The sequence below is a fragment of the Tiliqua scincoides genome, chromosome 1 (genome assembly GCF_035046505.1).
Source record: "Tiliqua scincoides isolate rTilSci1 chromosome 1, rTilSci1.hap2, whole genome shotgun sequence".
Taxonomy (NCBI): Eukaryota; Metazoa; Chordata; class Lepidosauria; order Squamata; family Scincidae; genus Tiliqua; species Tiliqua scincoides.
This window is the reverse complement of record NC_089821.1, coordinates 38,108,300-38,124,924: the sequence shown is the minus strand read 5'-3', so window position 1 is coordinate 38,124,924 and position 16,625 is coordinate 38,108,300. Positions and strand designations below refer to the sequence as shown.

Below are 16,625 nucleotides of genomic sequence, written 5' to 3'. Positions count from 1 at the left end.
TTTCCTGGGAGTAAACCTCATGGCGCACAACGGGGCTTACTTCTGAGTAGACATGCCCAGGACTGGGGCTGAAAGGCTGCCATCCCAGCCACACTTTCCCGGGAGTAAGCCCAGCTTGACACAGGCTGGGGCTGCCGCAGGGCAAGACGCGCACCGCCCTTGGCCGGCTCCGGAGCGGCAGGTGGCGCAGTGACGGCCCCGCGGTGCAGGCGGAAGCCGGGCGAGGCGCCGAGCGGTGCCGGGAGTCAAAGGACGCGGGGCGCGGCTTGGGCTGACGGCCGCCGGTGGGGCCGCTGCCGGGAGGCGGGGGGCTGCCTGGCACCCGGAGCGCGCGCGGCCAGCATGGGGCTCTGCCTGCCCTGCATGGGCGGCGCTGCCGAGGACGTGGTGGAGACGCCCGACCCGGTGAGTGCGCGCAGACCCCGCGCCCCTCTGCGCACCCCCTGCAAAGCCCCTCCGCTGGCCTGAGAGCTTCCTGTTAAGTGGCTGGCCCCCTTCCTCCAAGCTGCCCACAGCGCACTCCCAGCCACGTCTGCAGTGGGACCTACCCTTGGGAAAGGGTGCCTTGGATTGCAGCCCGACTGCCCATTCCTAGGCATGCCTACTCAGATGTAAGTTCCATTGTGTTCAGTGGGGCTTACTCTCAGGAAAGGGTGCCTTGAATGCCTTACAGCCCACTCTTATGCATGCCTACTCAGAAGTAAGTTCCATTGTGTTCAGTGGGGCTTACTCTCAGGAAAGGGTGCCTTGGGTTGCTGCCTTACAACCCACTAAGAACATAAGAACAGCCCCACTGGCTCAGGCCACAGGCCCATCTAGTCCAGTTTCCTGTATCTCACAGCGGCCCACCAAAGGCCCCAGGGAGCACACCAGATAACAAGAGACCTCATCCTGGTGCCCTCCCTTGCATCTGGCATTCTGACATAACCCATTTCTAAAATCAGGAGGTTGCGCATACACATCATGGCTTGTACCCCATAATGGATTTTTCCTCCAGAAACTTGTCCAGTCCCCTTTTAAAGGCGTCCAGGCTAGACACCATCACCACATCCTGTGGCAAGGAGTTCCACAGACCGACCACACGCTGAGTAAAGAAATATTTTCTTTTGTCTGTCCTAACCCGCCCAACACTCAATTTTAGTGGATGTCCCCTGGTTCTGGTATTATGTGAGAGTGTAAAGAGCATCTCCCTATCCACTCTGTCCATCCCCTGCATAATTTTGTATGTCTCAATCATGTCCCCCCTCAGGCGTCTCTTTTCTAGGCTGAAGAGGCCCAAACGCCTAGCCTTTCCTCATAAGGAAGGTGCCCCAGCCCCGTAATCAACTTAGTCACTCTCTTTTGCACCTTTTCCATTTCCACTATGTCTTTTTTGAGATGCGGCGACCAGAACTGGACACAATACTCCAGGTGTGGCCTTACCATAGATTTGTACAACGGCATTATAATACTAGCCGTTTTGTTCTCAATACCCTTCCTAATGATCCCAAGCATAGAATTGGCCTTCTTCACTGCCGCCGCACATTGGGTCGACACTTTCATCGACCTGTCCACCACCACCCCAAGATCTTTCTCCTGATCTGTCACAGACAGCTCAGAACCCATCAGCCTGTATCTAAAGTTTTGATTTTTTGCCCCAATGTGCATGACTTTACACTTACTGACATTGAAGCGCATCTGCCATTTTGCTGCCCATTCTGCCAGTCTGGAGAGATCCTTCTGGAGCTCCTCACAATCACTTCTGGTCTTCACCACTTGGAAAAGTTTGGTGTCGTCTGCAAACTTAGCCACTTCACTGCTCAACCCTGTCTCCAGGTCATTTATGAAGAGGTTGAAAAGCACCGGTCCCAGGACAGATCCTTGGGGCACACCGCTTTTCACCTCTCTCCATTGTGAAAATTGCCCATTGACACCCACTCTCTGCTTCCTGGCCTCCAAACCAGTTCTCAATCCATGAGAGGACCTGTTCTCTAATTCCCTGACTGTGGAGTTTTTTCAGTAGCCTTTGGTGAGGGACCGTGTCAAACGCCTTCTGAAAGTCCAGATATATAATGTCCACTTGTTCTCCCAAATCCACATGCCTATTGACCTTTTCAAAGAATTCTATAAGGTTCGTGAGGCAAGACTTACCCTTACAGAAGCCATGATGACTCTCCCTCAGCAAGGCCTGTTCATCTATGTGTTTTGAGATCCTATCTTTGATGAGGCATTCCACCATCTTACCCGGTATGGATGTTAGGCTGACCGGCCTATAGTTTCCCGGGTCCCCCCTCTTTCCCTTTTTAAAGATCGGCGTCACATTTGCTATCCTCCAATCTTCTGGCACCGTGGCCGTTTTGAGGGACTAGTTGCATACCTTAGTCAAGAGATCTGCAACTTCATTCTTCAATTCCTTAATAACTCTTGGGTGGATGCCATCAGGGCCCGGTGACTTACTGATCTTTAATTTATCAGTGAGGTCTGAAACATCTTCTCTTTTAACCTCTATCTGACTTAACTCGGTCAGGAGGGGCCATTCGGGCAGCGGTATCTGCCCGAGGTCTTCTGCCGTGAAGACAGATGCAAAGAACTCATTTAATTTCTCTGCCATCTCTAAGTCTCCTTTTATCTCCCCTTTCCCTCCCTCACCATCCAGAGGGCCAACCGCTTCTCTGGCGGGTTTCCTGCTTCTAACATATTTGAAGAAGCTTTTATTATTCCCCTTAATGTTGCTGGCCATGCATTCCTCATAGTCTCGCTTGGCCTCCTGTATCACCTTCTTACATTTCTTTTGGCACAGTTTATGTACCTTTTTATTCTCCTCATTAGGGCAAGACTTCCATTTACGGAAGGAAGCTTCCTTGCCCTTCACAGCCTCTCTAACTTGGCTGGTTAGCCATGCGGGCACTCTCCTGGATTTAGTGGAACCCTTCTTTCTTTGCGGTATACACCTCTGCTGGGCCTCTATTACTGTTGTTTTAAGCAGCCTCCATGCACTCTGGAGAGATTGGACTCTTTTTACCCTCCCTTTCAACCTCCTTCTAACCAGCCTCCTCATTTGGGGGAAGTCCGCCCGTCGGAAGTCAAGGGTTTTTGTTAGAGATTTGCCTGGTATTTTTCCCCCAACATGCATGTCAAAACGGATCATAGCATGATCACTGTTCCCCAATGGCTCAGTAACGTTTACATCTCTAACCAGGTCCTGCATACCGCACAATATTAAATCCAGAGTCACCTGTCCTCTGCTGGGCTCCATGACTAGCTGCTCTAAGGCACAGTCATTTAGCAAGAAATCCGGTTTCCTTATCATGACCAGAACACAAATTGACCCAGTCAATATGAGGATAATTGAAGTCCCCCATGATTACAACCCTGTCCCTCCTTGTCACCTCCCTGATCTGTTTCCTCATTTCAAGGTCCCCATCTGATTTCTGGTCTGGAGGACGATAGCATGCCCCCAGTATTACATCGCTGCACAAGCCTGGTAATTTAACCCACAGAGATTCTACGGTGGAGTCGGACCCACCTTCAATCTCTACTTTGCTGGATTCTATCCCTTCCTTAACATAAAGGGCCACCCCACCTCCAACACACCCCTGCCTGTCCCTCCTGTAGAGTTTATAGCCCAGGATTGCGGTATCCCACTGATTCTCCGCATTCCACCAGGTTTCCGTTATGCCCACTATGTAAATGTTTTCCCTTGTCACCAGACATTCCAGTTCTCCCACCTTTGCTCGTAGACTTCGGGCATTCGCATAAAAGCATTTATACACGGAATGCCCCAGGATGGGCTGCTTATTTGCTCCTTTGTCCCCGCATCCTCTCATTGTGCCAAACCATCTATCACATCCCATCACCCTACCTTTCCCAATTTCTTCTCCTACCCTGCCTTTGTCTTGTTGTTCTCTAACCTCCCCATCCTCATCCCATAGGGATGAGGAGTCCCGAACCGGATGCCCCTGGGCTCCTGTCGGCCTTCCCCCAGGGATCAGTTTAAAAGCTGCTCTGCCACCTTTTTAATGTTATGCGCCAGCAGTCTGGTTCCATTCTGGTTCAAGTGGAGCCCGTCCCTCTTGTACAGGCCCCGCTTGTCCCAAAACGTTCCCCAGTGCCTAACGAATCTAAACCCCTCCTCCCTACACCACCGTCTCATCCACGCATTGAGACCCCTGATCTCCGCCTGCCTAGCTGGCCCTGCGCGTGGAACAGGTAGCACTTCAGAGAACGCTACCTTTGAGGTCCTGGCTTTCAGCTTCCTGCCTAAAAGCCTAAATTTGGCCTCCAGGACCTCCCAGCTACACTTGCCCACGTCGTTGGTGCCGACATGCACCACAGCCGCTACCTCTCCCCCAGCACTGTCTGCTAGCCTGTCTAGATGAGAAGTGATGTCCGCAACCTTCGCACCAGGCAGGCAAGTCACCATGCAGTCCTCACATCCGTCGCAAACCCCCCTCTCTATGTTTCTAATAATCGAATCCCCCACTACAAGAAGCCACCGACCCCCCTCCCGCCGAGGAGTATCCCGAGTGCGTTCGGATACGGGCCCATCCCCTGGAGAAGGGGTCCCCCCTAGGGGATTTCCCTCCTCTCCAGGATGACATCCTCCAGTCCCGAGACTTCCCACCCGGGCAGCTGAGGAGCTGCATGCCTGAGGTTGGGACGAAGCCTGATCATCCCCGGAAGTCTCCCCACGGTCCTCCTCTGCCTGCCTGCGCTTCTCCAGGTCGGCCACCAAGGCTTCAAGGGAGCGGACGCGTTCCCTGAGACCCTGGAGCTCCTTGCACCGAGGACACACCCATGACTTATGCCCCAGAGGCATATAATCATACATGTGGCACTCAATGCAGAACACTGGAAAGCTCCCACCCTGCTGCTGGCTGTCTGACTGCATAGCTTTTTTGTTGTTGTTGTTGTTTTATTTAGGGGTACTTTTAAAAACCCTACACTGGTTAGCAGCCCTCTTCTCAAGGGAAGAGGAAGGGCAGTGTATGGGGCCCTGGCCTCCTCGCCCTGCTGCTGAACTCGCCCAGATGCTAAACTCTCAGTTTACCTGGCACTTAGGGTTCCCAGAGGCCACATGCATCTGGAGAGAGCCTCACGCAATGGCAGGCCTAGCTTTATGCTCCTGGCTGGCTTCTCCTCCCTCCTTCCTTCCTGATTGAAAGGGGGGCTGGTCTTCCCAGGTGAGTTTACAAAAGCTCAGGACGACAAAAGGCTGCTGATGGGCGTAACCTACTTGCAGGCTCCTGAATGGGAATTGCCCCTTACTAGGTTCTTTCCCTCCTAGTTCTGTTCTCTTAGGCTGGACTGTTTTGTAACCTCAAGCTAGTTTTTATTTGAGTTTTTAATTATTTATTGCTGTCTAGATCCTGTGTCCCAATTTACTGAACTGGTTAGGCTATGTTCTAACTTAGATTAAGTTTAACTTGGGTTAAGTATGCACTCTTATGCATGTCTACTCAGAAGTAAGTTCCATTGTGTTCAGTGGGGCTTACTCTTGGGAAAGGGTGCCTAGGATTGCATCCTTATAGGCCCATTCATAAGAACATAAGACGATCCCTGCTGGATCAGGCCAAAAGCCCATCTAGTCCAGTTTTCTGTATCTCACAGTGGCCCTCCAGTTGCCCTAGGGAGCACACAAGACAACAAGAGGGCTGCATCCTGGTGCCCTCCCCTGCATCTGGCATTCTGAGGTAGCCTACTTCTAAAGTTGGGAGATTGCACATACCCATCAGGGCTTGTAACCTGTGATGGACTTTTCCTCCAGAAATTTGTCCAATTCCATTTTAAAGGCCTGCAGGCCAGGCAGAGCTAAAAGGCATCTGCCTGGCACTTGCTTGCAAACAGGTGCAGAGAAAGAGCTCCCTTGCAGGGCTGTGTTTAAGTACAACAGAGCTTTAAGATAAGATGTTTTGTTTTTTACCTTGTCTATTCATTCCAAGCATTTCCACATGCATGCTCATTTGCACCATGTAGCACACTTTAACACTATACTTAGCTGGTGGCGAGAGGCTTAGTTTTCTAGCTGGCACAACTGATTCTGCTGGGATCGCATCTAGCCCAATTGATTATTTGGTCTTCTGACGACAGCAGCAGCTTCATCTAGCTTTCACCAAGGATATCAAATTGAGGTCCTATTTTTAAACTGTGTGTAATTTAAACTTAAAAGGCGGAGAAATGAGATGGAATTGAAATGTTTTCCTCCCTCACCCACTCCAACACCCAGAATTGATGTTGGGGCAACACCCAGAAACACCAGAAAAGATAACTTCCTTTAAAAAAAAAAAAAAAAAAGTGGTAGTTCCATTGTTTTGGTCATTTAATCCTTGTTCCCCAGGGAATGTTGCTGTGCTAAGCAGAGTTTTAAACTGATTTTTCCCCCTTTTAAAAGATCACTTAGAGCCCAATCCTATCCAACTCTCCAACACCAGTGCCGCTTCAATGCAGCCCTGAAGTAAGGGAACAAATGTTCCCATACATTGAGGAGGTCTCTGTGACTGCCTCCCCAACACAGGAAGCCATGCGTAGCCCATAGGCTCAGCAGGACCAGCACTGGAAAATGGGATAGGGTTGGGCCCACAGTCAGTCAACTTTTGGAGTAACTTTACTCATTAAAATAAGCAATAGCAAAATTAGAAAATTCTTGTTCTGGTAAGCAAAATGATAAACAGTGATATTGTTGGTCTAGTTCAGTGATTTTTTAACCTTTTTCATCTCATGGCACACTGAGGAGGTGTTAAAACTGTCAAGGCACACCAACAGTTTTTTGACAATTGGCAAGGCACACCGCACTGATGGCAGGGGCTTGCATCCCCCAGTGGCCCTACTAACAATTGATCCTCCCCCAAACTCCTGCGGCACACCAGTGTGCCACGGCACAGTGGTTGAAAATGGCTGGTGTAGTTGAACAATGGAGATGAAGAAATCACATTTCAATGGAGACTAGCCTTCCCCTTTAGCTCTGCTTGCATTGTTTTTCTTGTGACTGTAAATGAACACTTACTGGAACGCAGCTTTTTTCTGTTCAGCTTAAATGTATTTTCTGCTTCAAAAAATACCCTTGCATTGGTTTATTTCTTCACAGCCTACATTGAGTAATGGTTGCCTTGCTAGCATTCTTCATATGGTCAGATAGTAGGTAGGCAGCTTGTGACATTGCCAGTACTATGGTCTTATAGGAAGAACTGTCCTGGGTCCAAGGTTGCCACAGAATTGAGTAGCCCCATTGTGGGGCAGTTTACCTTACTTGGGGGAAAGGGATGAAAGTCTTCTGCCCTGTTAGTGCTCAGGATGCTGCGGTAGCCATTTTCGGTGCTATGATAACCCTGTGGTCCGGGCAGCATAGGATTGTGCTGCCCGACGGTAATCCTATTTTACCGGAAACAAACACCTCTACCTATAGGTTTGTAGCTGTGGAACAAAGGCCCACAACTGACTGAAGCATTATATCCATTTTTTGTTTTTACTAATTTCACTAGTAGCCCTAGAAGCATCATCATTTTCTTATAGCAAGTGAGTTGGCTGCACAGGCAACAAATCCTGAGAGCTACCACATATGTGGAAAACTACCAAGCATGTGGGTAACTAGAAATCTAATGTTGGCCACTATGAATTTGAAGTCTTCTCAAATTTGCATTTGAAAGATTGGAGTAGACTTCCATCCATTTTAAATACTTACCATGTTGTGAAGGATCACTTTTTCCCCAGTAAATTTGGTGTAAAAACAACTTCTTAAAATGGTTTTCTTTCATATTTCCATAGGAAATGAAAAGAAGGCAACTAGCGGAAGCTGCAGAAAAAAGGCAGATGGAGGTAATCAGGTGTTTGGCACGGGGAGATACTATTTACTCAGATACACTGTCTTGCATAATGAATGTGAACAATAGATGGATGGATCTTTGCTGGAAATCGCATCACTTAAGCATGTTGGGAAGTAGACCTCATTATGCCATTACAGTTTGCTTCTCCTGAGTTGAAGGCTGGGCTTTGCAGTGAATGTTTATGGAGTGAGGCACCCAATTTGCATCACTGTCCACTAAGAGCTTCTAGGTATTGTCATAACTTCACTGTGCTTTTCTGCTGAGGAGCAAAAGATACAAAAGCCTGTGATAATGGCAGGGGGAGGGAAGGGCAGGATCTTCAGGAATGCTTACTTTAAGGTCTTCATTGAGTGTTGCTAAATCACTGTTTTGGTGAGTGTGAACAATACTGGAAGGGAAGGCAGTGCTGGTGTTTGAGAGCCACGGATTTCTGTGGCTAAAATTGGACAGAACTCCCGAAGTCTACGAGGTTCCAGACAGCTTGGAGAGTCATTCGGATGTTAACAACCTGCTGTGTGGGGAAGACAGGATGGGACGGTGTACATATGGGGTAGTGCTTCACGGGGGGATGATTAACTTTTAAAATTGCTCGCCACATGGACACTCAAGAGGTTGAGGAGAGTCTCTGCTTAAAAGCCATCCATTCCTGTCATCACAGTAACTTCTTGAGCAGCCTTGGATTTAGAATAGGGAGTTTTCGCTGTGGCTGTTTCATATATTTGAAGATTGCAAAGGCCAGTCCCTCTCTGGTGAAACTGACATTGTCTGGATGCAATGACAGCTGCCTCTAATTATGGTTTTTTTTGCTAAGGTAACTGCAGCTGTGCAGGACCAGGCTGACTTTGGATCAGGATCATGGATGGGGTGGGGGGCAGTTTCTCTCTACAGTTTTCTTTCTTTAACTCTCAGCTCCTCCCTGAAGCTGCTTTTTCTCCAGGGTGGAACATAAAGGTTCCTATTGCAGGAAAAGATGTTGTAGCTTGTGCTCTACCTTTCTGTCATGTTGCTCATTGGGCCAGTGATGGTTCTGAATGTTCTCTATATCAGTGGTTCTCAAACTGGTGGGTCGTGACCCACCAGTTCTTATGACGTTTCCCCCGTCCCTTTAAGGGGCGGGGGAAGGGGAGGGAGGCAGCGACGCAATCCCCAGGATCGCGTTGCTAAGGGGGCGAGGGGGGTGCTTTAGACTTACTTGGAAAGATGTAGGGCTGCAGCAGGCTGCAGAGGTGTGGGGAGCCCTGTGCAGCCCTCCACAGCGCTCCCCGACTCTTGGAATCTACAATAGAAGTGGGCGCAAAACACTTGGTCCTTGACGTCCATCACAAGCTGAGATAGATACAAATCCAGAGTGTAGGTATGAAATTGTGGCTAACAGCGCCCTTTCCCCAAATTTCCATCGTCTAAGTACGGAACCAGCAAGCAGAGATGTTTTATCGGCCATTCTACAGGATCCAGATCCCCTTGTTCAAATCAAATCCTTTGAAGGTTTTATTGGTCACGTTTTTAAGTTTTGAGTACCAAGCCCAAGTTGGTTAAATCCTGTGGTGCATTTGACAAAAAGGATTGGTTTGATAGTGAATGTAGGAATCTTAAGGTGTGTATTAGGGCTTCTTATTTAGATTTTAGAAAGTACAATGACCCCGATTGTTTGGTTAAATACTCTATCCTTAAAAAACAACTAAGAGTTTTATTGACAGAGAAAAAGAAAAAGTTTGTTTTAACTCAATGGAACAAGCTGCATCAAACAATTCAACAAAAAAATAATAAACAATTTTGGTCAGTTGTAGCAGGTTCGTGTAGATCAGAAACATACGACCCTGCTATAATTGCATCATCTACATGGGTTCAACACTTCACTGACATTTTTTACGATAAGAGCAAATCCCCAGACACTTACCCTGACTTCACCTCTGTGGATCTGCCTATCTGGCCTCCTGTGACCCCTGAGGAAATTAAAGAACTAATTATGCAATTGAAGCCAGGGAAGGCTGCAGGTCCAGATGAAATACCACCTGAGCTTTTAAAAGGCGATCCGGAATGGTGGGCCCAGTTACTTGCCCACGTCTTTACAGTGATCGACAGTTCTGTCCTATTGCCCAATGTCTGGCTTACAGCGACAGTTATTCCTATCCATAAAAAGGGTGACCCTACCACACCAGGAAATTTTCGGCCCGTTAGTTTGCTTTCTGTGATAGGTAAGATTTATGCTAAATATCTGTGCAATAAACTTACTCTCTGGGTTACTTCGCAAGGCATCTTAGGCCCCGAGCAATCTGGCTTCTGTCGGGGCAAATCAACTTTGGACAATTGCTTGATCCTATCTCATTTGGCCCATAAGCAGGTTAGGATATGTAAGGCTCGCCTTTATGTAGCCTTCCTTGATCTGAAAGGTGCCTTCGATTCTGTGGATAGGGAGCTTCTCTGGTCCAAGTTGGAAAACATGGGGATTGATAAAAGATTGTTGATGCTGATTAGGTCCCTCCATCTAAATACTTCATGCAGGGTTAGACGCTCCTGGAGTGGGAATCTAACTTATTCCATCGCTACTAACAAAGGGGTCAAACAGGGCTGTGTCTTGGCCCCCATGCTTTTCAATCTGTTTCTAAACGATCTTGCCCCATCCCTGAAGGAAGTAGATAGCCATTGTCCGAAGCTTGGCGCAAGTCAAGTGCCGCTACTTCTGTATGCGGATGATGCAGTACTGATATCCTGTACTAGGATTGGCCTAAAACATCTGCTGAGTCGCACTGAAGAGTATCTTTTGTCCAACAAATTGCAAATCAATTATGCTAAATCTAAGATAATGATATTTGCCAACAGATGGAAGGCTTTTAAATGGTCTTGTAATGGCAATAAAATGGAGCAGGTTAAGCATTTCAAGTACCTGGGAATCAACTTCCATTACAGGCTCACTTGGGCTTTTCATCGCAAGGCAGTGCAGAACGCATCCAAACTAGCGTCCTCAGCTATTTCCCGTTTCTTTTTTACCTGCGGCAATGGTTATGTTCCAGCCGCTCTGGAGGCATTTAAGGGAAAGGTTCTTTCCCAGGTTCTTTATGGCTCTCCCGTCTGGTATTAGGCTTCTATTGTAGATTCCAAGAGTTGGGAGCACTGCGGAGGGCTGCGCAGGGCTCCCCGCACCTCCTGCAGCCTGCTGCAGCCCTACCTCTTTCTAGGTAAGCCTAAAGCACCCCCCCTTCCCCCTTACCGATGCGATCCTGGGGATTGTGTCACTGCCTTAGCCACTCCTCCGCAAGAACTTACTAAGGGAGTAAAGCTCCCTCGAAGTTTGAGAAACACTGCTCTATATAGTTGCTGTGTAACAAATCTTTGTTTTATTCTGCTCTCCTAAGACTACAGAGGCTGCACAACAAAATATGCACAACAAAATGGTACAGCAATCCTGTGTATTAATGAGCAGTTTTGTAAACATTCTAATGTGTTAAGCCTAAAGATAATTTGTTGGCATAAATTCAAAATGTCATGTTAAAATATTAAGCGGTAAAGGTTTGGGGAGACCACAGGGGCTATTCCATCATTCTGGGAGATGAAGGTGAAAATGTTGTTGATCTGTATTATGGTACAGTATGTTGATTCCCCAGATCTTGATCTTGTTACCATGTTCTTGAGGCCTCGGGAGATGAGCAGCGAGGAGACCTGCATCAGAGCATCCTTACCACAAAATGACACTTATGAATAAGAATAGCACTGTGTGTATGTGCGTGTAGCTATATTCATTTAAAAGAAGAAGTAGCCTGGGGAAAGGTATTGGCTGGGTCACTGGAGAAAAAAACTGGATTATAATCTGCTTTTTGTGTCCATTTTCCAAAGGCCGCTTCTCGGGGTATTAAGAATCTAGCTTCTGTGGAACAAAAGAAAAGAAAACAGGAAGAAGTTGAAAAGCGCCTTGAATCTGCTAGCCCAGGAACAGAAGGAGGTGGACTAAGGGTAATTATGTATATTTACCATAAATTCAGAACTTTTAACTTTTGTCCATCTTAAAGCTCAGGTGTTCCCAAATGGTGCATTGCAATGGTGTTGCAAGGCACTCCCTGGGCTGTCGCAGGCCTCTTAACAGCCTTCAGCAAGACCACGTGGGACACTGCAAATGGTGGTAGGAGGCTCAGATCAGTGGGCGGAGCTCCTGTGCGTAGTTTTCACACACTTGGAAAGGCCCTCCTTACTGCACTGAGCCTCTTACTACCATTTATAGCATTCCACGCACTGAACCCAGAAGTAACTGGCGATGGCAATGTAGCCAATCACTTCTGGGAGATGTGTACTGCTTCTGCAGCATAGGGAGTAGGAATCACAAGTAAAGTTAGTTTGGGAAGCATCAATTTACAGCCCAATGCTATGCATGTCTCCTCTGAAGCACCATAGATACTAGCCTATAGTACCTGAAATTTTTGCCAAGTAATCAAGCTCAAATTATCACTTCGCCTTATCTCCGGGTTAATCAGAGGGCAGAGCCTTTCAACTCTGAAAAGTTTCCTTTCTCAAGCAGGCAGGCAGAGATCATTTGTTTCTACAGCAACTGGGAACTTCCAGCCAAAGTTAACCTTTTATTCTCCTTCCTTCTGCTGCAGCCTCGTTCTGCTTTGCAAATGCTTGCAAAGCAGGTCTGTTTTTTGAAACACCAGGATGGGAATCCTCCTTTCCATTTGAAGCAAAGTCCCAGGCTACAATTCAATGTGCCATTACTTAAGAATAACACCCATGGAAAGCAGGGGGTCTGCTTCTGAGTAAAAAGGGTTGCAAATTTATGCAGCTGCATCTCTCTGCTGTGAATTGAATTGCACACTCCCAGTTATGTGTTATGGTTGTATGTTGTACGTAGAGCTTCTGGCTTAACACATCGGACACCTTAAAGGTGAATTTGATTCATGGTTCTCCTGCAGTGGTTCCCACCCTTTTTCACTTGCATATCCCTTGGCAGCCCATTTCCATAAATTGTACCCTTCATATTAGCAAAATGTTTGTAGTTAGTAAGACAAGCCCTCATCTCCTCCATATGAAAGTCCAGACTTCATGTATTCATCACATATTTTCTCTTTTCATCTGTTTGAAGAACAGAAGACTCTGCTTTTGCACTGTTTTGCCCCAGAAGTGTGCTGAGAAATTCTGGGTGATTGATCACTTTCCATATTATGTTTCAGCTTTTTTACTGTGCTGATTTTCAATCACTGGTTCATACATGAATTGATGACCAAAAACTAGCTAGCTATTGGTGGGGCTTCCACAGCCAACTAGCTACCTCCTTTCCTGCCTTGCTGGTCCTTGCAAGGCATTCTGGAGCATGACCTGCCTTTTTCTGCCATTATTCCATTATTTTTCAAGTACCCCTAAAGGTCCTGTTGAGTCCCTGGGAGTACATGAATACCAGGTTGGGAATCACTATTTTGCTGGTATGTTGTTTACAGTGCACTTACTCTGATAGTGTTAACAAAACAGTGGTGAAGACCAGAATTTAAAAAGAATAAAAATGTATCTTATGATCTTTTACTATGTTTTTAATAAATTCGAGACTACAGTTCTTAGGTAACAGTTAGTAGTAGGTTATTTTTCAGGATCTGGCCTCAGGTAAAATCAGACAAAACTATAGTCAGACACCCCCCCCCCTAAGTTTAACCCTTGACTTATCCTAGGGTCATAGAAAATTCCATGATCGTTTGTTCAAAGCCTGCCCTCGACTTCTGTAGGATTGACTTATAGGTGAGTGACTCCGGTGAGTCAAATGGGGCTTACTCCCAGGAAAGTGTGGATAGGATTGAGCTGTTAGTCTCTTGTACCTGTGGTGAGTGTATATTGTGTGATATTCTCTTTTTTTAAATGTGTCACTTGTAAAGTGATTGTGTTGTAGACTTTCACCACCGAAGATCCGAATCTCTTTGGAAATTTATTTAATGCTTGGCAATTACTGTACATTTAAAATCTGAAGGCTCAGAGTCTGCTGTCAGGATTGGAAATGGATTTGCGTACAGACGTGCCCCTGTATCCACGGGGGTTCCAGTTGAGAACCTCTTGGGGTTAAGTGGAATGAAGGATACAGGCAAATGCCTCTCCCCAACCCTCCAGAGCCAAGGGGAACTCTGCTCTCCTCACCTCCAGAGGGTCCTCTGAGCCCAGCGGAGACTGTGGACATCTGTCTGGGCTTCCCCAGGCCTCCTAATACCTTATAAGGCATTAAAAATGTCACTTCCAGTTTTTCTGTGGAACCAGAAGTAGTGTTTTTGTTTTTTACTGCTGGGCTCAGAGGACCCTCCGGAAGCGAGCACACAGGCCCCACAACCCTCAGATACAAATTCTGCTGGGGCTACAGAGGGGAGAAGAGATTGACAAAAGTCATCCTTGCCTACTTGTGCAAACGGAGCTTTTTCTGCTTGCAGAAGATGCACTTGGGATACTGTCCAAGGTGTTGGTGTTAAGTATCACTTGTCCAGAAATCTTTGAGATCTTGCTTAATCTAAAAGTGGCCTTTAGGACCTGCTCATGTTTGTATGAAGACTCTTGGCAGAATTGAATGAAACTCTTTGATATTTCACATACTGAATTTTTTTTTTTTGTTCCTAGTGGCAAGTTGGATAAGATTTTTCTGCAATTCTTGAAGGGCTGGAGAGGGTGAATGTCCTACTGCCAACAACTTGCCAGTTTTTGCAGCAGAGTGGTACTTGTTCATTGTTTGGCTTTTGCTGCTGTTTGCCTCTGAAGATGCAATAGTACTTTGCCATTGTAGCAGAGCCGACGAAAGATGCACCCTAGGAATATTTTCGAAACCACCACCTCACAACTTGCAGCAGAGATGGCTGGAGCCAGTCACTTACTAGTCATGCTGCCATATTATATGACTTCGCATGTCTTAACACATTTTGAGGGACAGATTGTGGGAAAGAGATAACTCGTGTAAATAAAATTTCAGGCCTTGGTTGTTAGAGGAACAATTCTGCTTTAAAAACGTCCCTAGATGCTTAACCATGTCGTACTTCTGTGTTGCTTATGATTCAGGCCACAATCCTCAAACCTCTTGCTCTGGGCTAAATGTGTTTGAACTTGGCAGCTTACTAAGGAGCAAGTCTTTTCAGGATAGAAGCTTCTGTGCCTTTAAGGGTGAATTGACATTCTTAAGAGAAATGTGCCCATGAAATGGGAAATCTCTATCCTTGGTTATTTATTCTAACAATTGCCTCCTCCTCCTAGTGGAAAATGTACATGTCTAAGAGAATCGCAGAAAATGGCTTGTAAATTTTTTAATAGAAAAAAAAATGCCACAGCCATACTTCCGTTTGAACATGTTGGCATATATTTTGTAAGAAAAAAAAAACTGAGTTTCTCTCTTTCTAAAATTTATTTGACACATGGTTTGTATGCATTTGCACTGAGATAAATGGTTTATTCTCAGATTTTTCCCATTTATGGTATTAGGGATACACAATCGTTATTCATGAAAAGTACAGTTTAAGCTCGGATTAAGAACTGTAGTTGAGCCCCGTGTATATATGTGTGCGTTTGTGTTGAACATGGTGGATATTTGATGTCCCTGATCTGTATTCTGACATAACATTTGGGAAACATTGTTTTAACTTGTCCTTTCCTGGTCAGTATCTATTTCATACACCTAGTCTTTTGAAGATGACTATAGAATGAAATTGGCTCCTAGGGGAAGAAGTGAAGGCACAGTTAAAAATTTGCCTTTATTTGAACCAAAGACTTTGTGGTGGTAGATAATAAAATTGATAGATACCCGTTTGTCCTCAAGATGGCAGTGCTTTGCTTCTGAAAATAACTAGTTCAATGAAAAATATATTTTAAAAGACCCACATTGTGTACAAATTGTTGCTTTATTTTTGTCAATAAATTCTCTCTATAGCCCCAATGAATGTTCTCTTTCTTAAAGTTATAACCTGCTCCATTCCAGACCATTGTGGTGGATAATGACAAGTTTTAAAAAACATTAAAAATCCTATCGATAAAATATTGTGTTAAAATACGTCATTTGAAACTGAAGTACCATTTAAAACTTCCCAAAATTCTGCTGAGTTAACCTGCCGACTGAAGCACGTTTCTTGCTTTCTAGACTGCCAAGCACAGTGATATTTTTATGTTGAAACATCTGCAAAGTCGTTTCCATAAAGGTCAAACTGTGCTTTGAATTTCATGAACTATGCTACAGTATGCAAATTAAAACTGTCCAAGTGGTTTAGGCACATTGGGGGGGGGAGTAGGAATTTACCTTTATTGCAAGTTACTCCAAAGTTACTGAGATATGAAAGTCTGTCCTTCATACACTAGCTCTGTTCAGAAGCTTTTGTAACTGCAGTTACAAAAGTGTACAGTTACAGGAGGATGAGAATAAGCCAGTAAGCCCTGCCCTTGGCACAGATGTGTCCTCTAGCCCCATTCCCTCTGGCTTTATACATTTTCCTGCAGAAGCCTATTCTGTGTCCAGGGAAAGATCCTCTTCATGATTTAGTGTGCTGGATACCCTGTATTGCATATCACACGGAGAAAGTCTTGGGACTTTTTGGAGCTTGCCAATATGTCCCTAGCCCCCTACGACCATGGTCAGTGTCCACCGTGACATTAACTTCAGAACGCAACTATTTTTCTACACACGTCCTATCTTTTGTGAGAGAGCCCAGTGCCTGCTTTAACCTTTGTTAAATGTAATAAACATGTGCTGTTAAATATAATGCAAAAAGTTTGTGGCCTTGTAAAATACTGATACCTCAAACCTTATGATTGTGGGCATTGGTGTTGCTGGCTGCATTCATACCATGCTGTCTTACTGCTTTTAGCTAATGTAATACCATTGTACAGTTGGTAACC

At 45.9% G+C, this 16,625-nt stretch overlaps 1 protein-coding gene across 1 annotated transcript; it reads left to right on the top strand.

The window, feature by feature from the left end:
• Positions 1 to 246: 246 nt before the first annotated feature.
• SVIP (small VCP interacting protein) lies at positions 247 to 11,814 on the top strand. The gene is made up of 3 exons (XM_066611276.1): positions 247 to 405; positions 7,741 to 7,791; positions 11,631 to 11,814. The coding sequence occupies exons 1-3, from the start codon at positions 343 to 345 to the stop codon at positions 11,799 to 11,801; spliced, it is 285 nt and encodes a 94-aa protein (XP_066467373.1). The 5' UTR covers positions 247 to 342; the 3' UTR covers positions 11,802 to 11,814.
• The last annotated feature ends 4,811 nt before the right edge of the window (positions 11,815 to 16,625 follow it).

Excerpts from the sequence above, each read along its gene's own strand:
- SVIP (XM_066611276.1), top strand. The coding sequence starts at position 343 with ATGGGGCTCTGCCTGCCCTGCATGGGCGGCGCTGCCGAGGACGTGGTG. Across the intron at positions 406-7,740 it reads TGGTGGAGACGCCCGACCCG|GAAATGAAAAGAAGGCAACT; the intron begins GTGAGTGCGCGC and ends ATATTTCCATAG. Across the intron at positions 7,792-11,630 it reads CAGAAAAAAGGCAGATGGAG|GCCGCTTCTCGGGGTATTAA; the intron begins GTAATCAGGTGT and ends CATTTTCCAAAG.